The 4,751-nt window shown below is 42.1% G+C and overlaps 1 protein-coding gene across 1 annotated transcript in view; it reads left to right on the top strand.

Moving 5' to 3' along the window:
- Positions 1-3,407: 3,407 nt before the first annotated feature.
- LOC111866062 (cytochrome c oxidase assembly protein COX18, mitochondrial) overlaps positions 3,408-4,751 on the top strand; it is a 58,010-nt gene continuing 56,666 nt past the window's right edge. Inside the window, exon 1 of the mRNA XM_023854605.2 lies at positions 3,408-3,576. Within this exon, the coding sequence (XP_023710373.1) occupies positions 3,493-3,576 (84 nt within the window). The 5' untranslated portion in view covers positions 3,408-3,492. The remainder of the gene's footprint in view (positions 3,577-4,751) is intronic.

Genomic DNA, 4,751 nt, shown 5'->3' with positions numbered 1-4,751 from the left:
ATCGGATATTTGGGGTTAAAGAAGTAAATAAAAAGTTCAGCTGAGTACAAGTTGTGTAAAAAAAGGGCTTCAGCTGTCATATAAATCTTCCAATTTATGGGAACATACACTTCCGAGAATATATTTTATTTATAAATCATGATTAATAAATGGTGAAATTTACATCATTCTCTGTATTGTGAATATAGTTCTGTGACCTTTCCATCAATTCTCGACATATTTAAATCGAGTACGAAGAATGAGAACAATCTCGCAAAATCACTAAGGCGGTCGATTCGAAATAGTCGATTATCTACAGGAATTACTTAATCCGTGATTGTCGTTCTCCCTTTCCCTATATTTCGACTAACAGTAGTCTACGCGTCATAGCTCAAGCGGTTAGTCGCTGGCTTCCCATCGCGGCGGTCCGGGTTCGATCCCGGGGTCTGGCCAAGTGGGATTTGTGGTGGACAAAGTGGCGCTGAGGCAGGTTTTCTCCGAGTACTTCGGTTTCCCCTGCCAATCTTAATTCTACCAACTGCTCCACAATCACCCTCACCTATCATCTGGGGCTGGTACAATAGGCCAGAAGTGGCCGCAGTACAAGGGACTTAGTCCCACCCCACTAGCAATAAAAAAATACGCGTAAATTCTAAGTGCAAATGTTAAAGATGCGAGAGAATTCAGATACATGTCTCTTTCTATAGTTTTGGAGTGAACCTTTTGTAGGAATGTACTGAGCAAGGAGTGGGCGCGGAAGAGGGGGGGGGGGGCTTACAGTCTGACAATGACTTAAGTGACATACAATCAGACATCTGTATTATTGCTGCTTTATTGTGAATGTCGCACTGAAAGAATTCAGTTTGAGGCACTCTCCTGAGCGATACTGATAGTTGGTGAGGCGCTGGAACTCTTGTCTCGGCAGCAAGGAACCTATCGATTATGGCTTCATGCCAAGCACAGCCAATGTCGCCCTATTCTATGCAGGCAAGAGAGAAGCGAGCGTGTCCAACTGGACATGTAGACAGACAGCAGGACCTTTGGCATAATCTGCATCGTTCGAACCTTCCCGCGGGCTCTACAATGTATGGGGGTCATTTAGAGTCTACAGTCCCATGTTTGATACTTCTTCTAAGAGAAATTCCGTATTTTAAATTAATAGCACAGGAAGGATTTTTACTTTGTTGACCGGTTCCACGGCTCTGCGCTTCACGGTGGCCGGTGCGTCGCTTGCTGCTAGGCTTATACAAATTTTGCCAATGAACCAACATGTCTGACAGCCGATAAAGTTCGGAATGAAGGGGAGATCTTATCTTTGTTCACAGATGGCGGGAGGTGTTGAAAATGCTGTCCCTCCACATGTAGACATTCCTCCCACCGGCAGAAGAGGTTCTGATTTACCCTTCGAAGCTGTTCTGCAGGAATATTTGCAATTCCTCTAAAAATATTTCTTTTAGTTACTGCTGTAAACTTTGTCCTTCAAAGAACCCCAGAAGAAAAAAAATCACAACTTGAACGTGGTGGCCAAATATCACTGCTGATAAATGTGTTCCCGAAGACATCGGGCAAAGCCTGCATTGATATACATGCAGTGTGGGCAGTAGCTGATTCTTACTGAAATCAATCATAGAGTTCTTCTTCTTCTGTTAACTCTGGAAAGAATTACCCGAGAATGACACCTCAATATCTTTCGCAATTAATTGTTTCGTAAAAAAAAAACCCCCACAGGTATAACAATCCTTCTTGCACTTACAGCACACCAGACACCAACTTTCACTGGATGGATCGGGACCTCATGGGTTAGATGTGGATCCTGTGAACTCCAGTAGCGACTATTTTGCGTATTTATGTATCCCTGCAAGTGAAACCACGCTTCATCAGAAAAGAATGCCAATTGCAGATTGATCTCACCTGCGACGAAAGACTGTAGAAACCAGCTGCAGAAATTAACCCTGCTAACTGGATCGCGCGACTGCAAGACGTGGATTACTGTTGTTTTATAGGGTCTAAGCTTCAGCAGGTGTGTTGCCCTTCTTGCACTAGACTTTGACACTCCAGTCCCTTGAGTTAGACGTTTCAGCGATTTTCTTGGTGTATGTTCAAGTCTGGCTCCTATGTCATCTTAACTTCTCGGTAAGCACTCGGCGCTTATGTTTTTGTATCTTGCCTATTAAGAGCCCCGTTGCTTTAAGTTTATTCACAGAATTTTGAATTGTTTGTCTGCTGGGAACTCTTTCATCACGAAATTTTCTCCGACACTTTCTAGCAGATCAGTATTTCACGTAGGTGCCATGCAGAAATACGCTGTGCTCTAAAGTATGCCTCACTGTTGCGTACCACACTGCTCATCAACTGTAACTGAGAACAAATGGCTAATGGAGCTGATAATTGCTGTCTACTGCTGACAAATCATAAAGAAACTCCCATGAATGAATCCCACTGTTCGCCGTGAAACATAATACCGTCAATCGGTCCACAAGTTAATTACTTTTCTTCATTCGAAAAGTTATTGGCCACCAGTCATGCTGATTCAACCGCAAAATTCGTATGCACCTCGCAGCAAAAGACGCACCGTTTCGCCGTGAAGCGCAGAGCCGTGAACCGGTCAACAAAGTTTAAAAAACTCCCTGTACTTATTCTTCTAGTTACTTGGAAAAGACACCTTTCCGGAAGGTTTTCGTGTAGGATCTTCACATTCAGGCAACATGAGCAGCATAACTGTAAGCATAAGTGAAGATGCACTTGTACCCAACCACCGCGTCATTCAAACTTGGAGGTATACGCTCCATGCAACGGTGTTAGAGATGAGTCGTGAATTTTATTCTTCAGCGGCCTTATCACCGGAAAAAGAGACCTATCATCTGGATCACGGAACGATGCAATTTGATATGATTCACTAGACGTTTCTTTTAGAATGAATTCACAGTAATAAACTGCCAAGTGCAAAAATTTATGACAAAGATGTCAGAACATGACTTATCTATACTCCGACCTACACGTCTTGACTCATTAAAATTATAATAGAGGGTATGATTTAATTGATAAAAAAACCATTGATTATGAAAGGTACTGGAGGACACCTTCATTTCAAGATTTGTTTTAGAATGATTCGTTCATAAATTACCTGCTTCTGTCTCAAACGTTCTGTTACGTTGCTCCTAATTCAGAAGTAACATGTAATTTTAACGCCTGGTACCAAAAATAAAATACTTTTCAAGTAGTACCACGACATAATTAAACGACAATCGAAACGCCAAGCTTATTATTTCCGATTCGATTATTGACATATGAAGAATGATAACCGTTTCCCTACCTATTCCAGTTGTTGTTTGTTGGTTCAGTGGTATCGATATTCTTGAAATAAGAGTGCGAGTGATCGAAGTTGTTCTAAGAGGAAGTCGCAGGACTTACCTTTCTGGATTATCTTGCGGCACATAGTGGCTTTTAATTGTGTTAGGTGTTCCAGTGGAGGTTTCATACTGCAGTTGACCTGTCCCAGTGAATAGCTATCAAATGGGTCGCCACACCTCGGATCGTACGCCGAGTTGCACTGGTAACATTCTATCGACAGACCTGCGAAGAAAATCAAAAGGAGAGGTAAGGACAAGTGGAATTTTAAGTGAACTGAAACACTGCATGTGTTTAACATTGACATAGCAGAAGAGCAAACCATATAGCTAATTAGATTATGTGTTATTCACCTGCTTATAATGTTATTATAATGTCTTGAACTGCGGCACACTTTGCGTAGGCAACCTTACGGAAGAAAAATCCCCTATGTGGCGATTCTGATTCCATGTAGGGGCTTATATTGAAAGCAGAAATCTAGCAACTTTGTAACCATGATGTAACGGTTGAAGTCCGAGCTTGAGGGATACCAGTAAATATCACGTTAGTGCGTGAAGTCATTTACACGGTTACATCATTTAAACTTGTTTTCACGCGGACAGATATTTCGGAGTGAGGTGTCCTTGTTCGAGTGCAGTGAAACACAAGCACATGCCCTTTTATAACTTTATATGTTTGGATTTGCACTGTGTGTACCTTGTTTGCTTACTGTACTGTATTTTGTTTTGTATTGTTCCCTTATGCTATAGATTATCCTTAAGTTCTACTGTCACCGGGTGAACACCCAATTACAGTAAAATAATAATAATCTATATAAATAAAAATGTAAATGTTCGTTTGTTAGCCCTCGAAAATCTCCGAAAGTTCTTCGCCGATTGCTTCGAAATTTTGACACAACGTTGCATTCGAATCCGCGCGTTTTTATATACCTACTAGCTGTACCCGGCCACGCGTGAATCCGGAAAGTATACTTCCATGGAAACGCAATAACATTTGCATAGGAATTGCCGAAACAACAAACGCGTTTCCCCGGAGATTAAAGGATAAGAGGTTCCGTTGCGTAACAACGGATGAAACCGGGAAGTATACTTCCATGGAAACGCAATAACAGTGGGCCGTTGCATAGGAATTGCCGAAACAACAAACGCGTTTCCCCGGAGATGAGAGGATAAGAGGTTCCGTTGCGTAACAACGGATGAAACCAAACACTTCTACAAGGTGTTCTGTGCTAGCATTTCCTAAGCAACAGATGAAACTAACTCTTCGATAAGGTATTCCCTATCCCGCCCGAACGCTGGCTATATGTATAAGAGAGTGTAGCTCCGGCGACTGTTCAGTATCACGAGTGTCTCGAGTATCACAAGAGATTCCGAGTGAAATCACAGCACAGATCCTGAGTTTGCACTCAGAGTTTTGGATTCGAC

Source organism: Cryptotermes secundus, unplaced genomic scaffold (assembly GCF_002891405.2).
Source record: "Cryptotermes secundus unplaced genomic scaffold, Csec_1.0 scaffold318, whole genome shotgun sequence".
In the NCBI taxonomy this organism is placed as follows: Eukaryota; Metazoa; Arthropoda; class Insecta; order Blattodea; family Kalotermitidae; genus Cryptotermes; species Cryptotermes secundus.
Note: the sequence above shows the minus strand (reverse complement) of the source record. Positions and strands in the feature narration are given on the sequence as shown.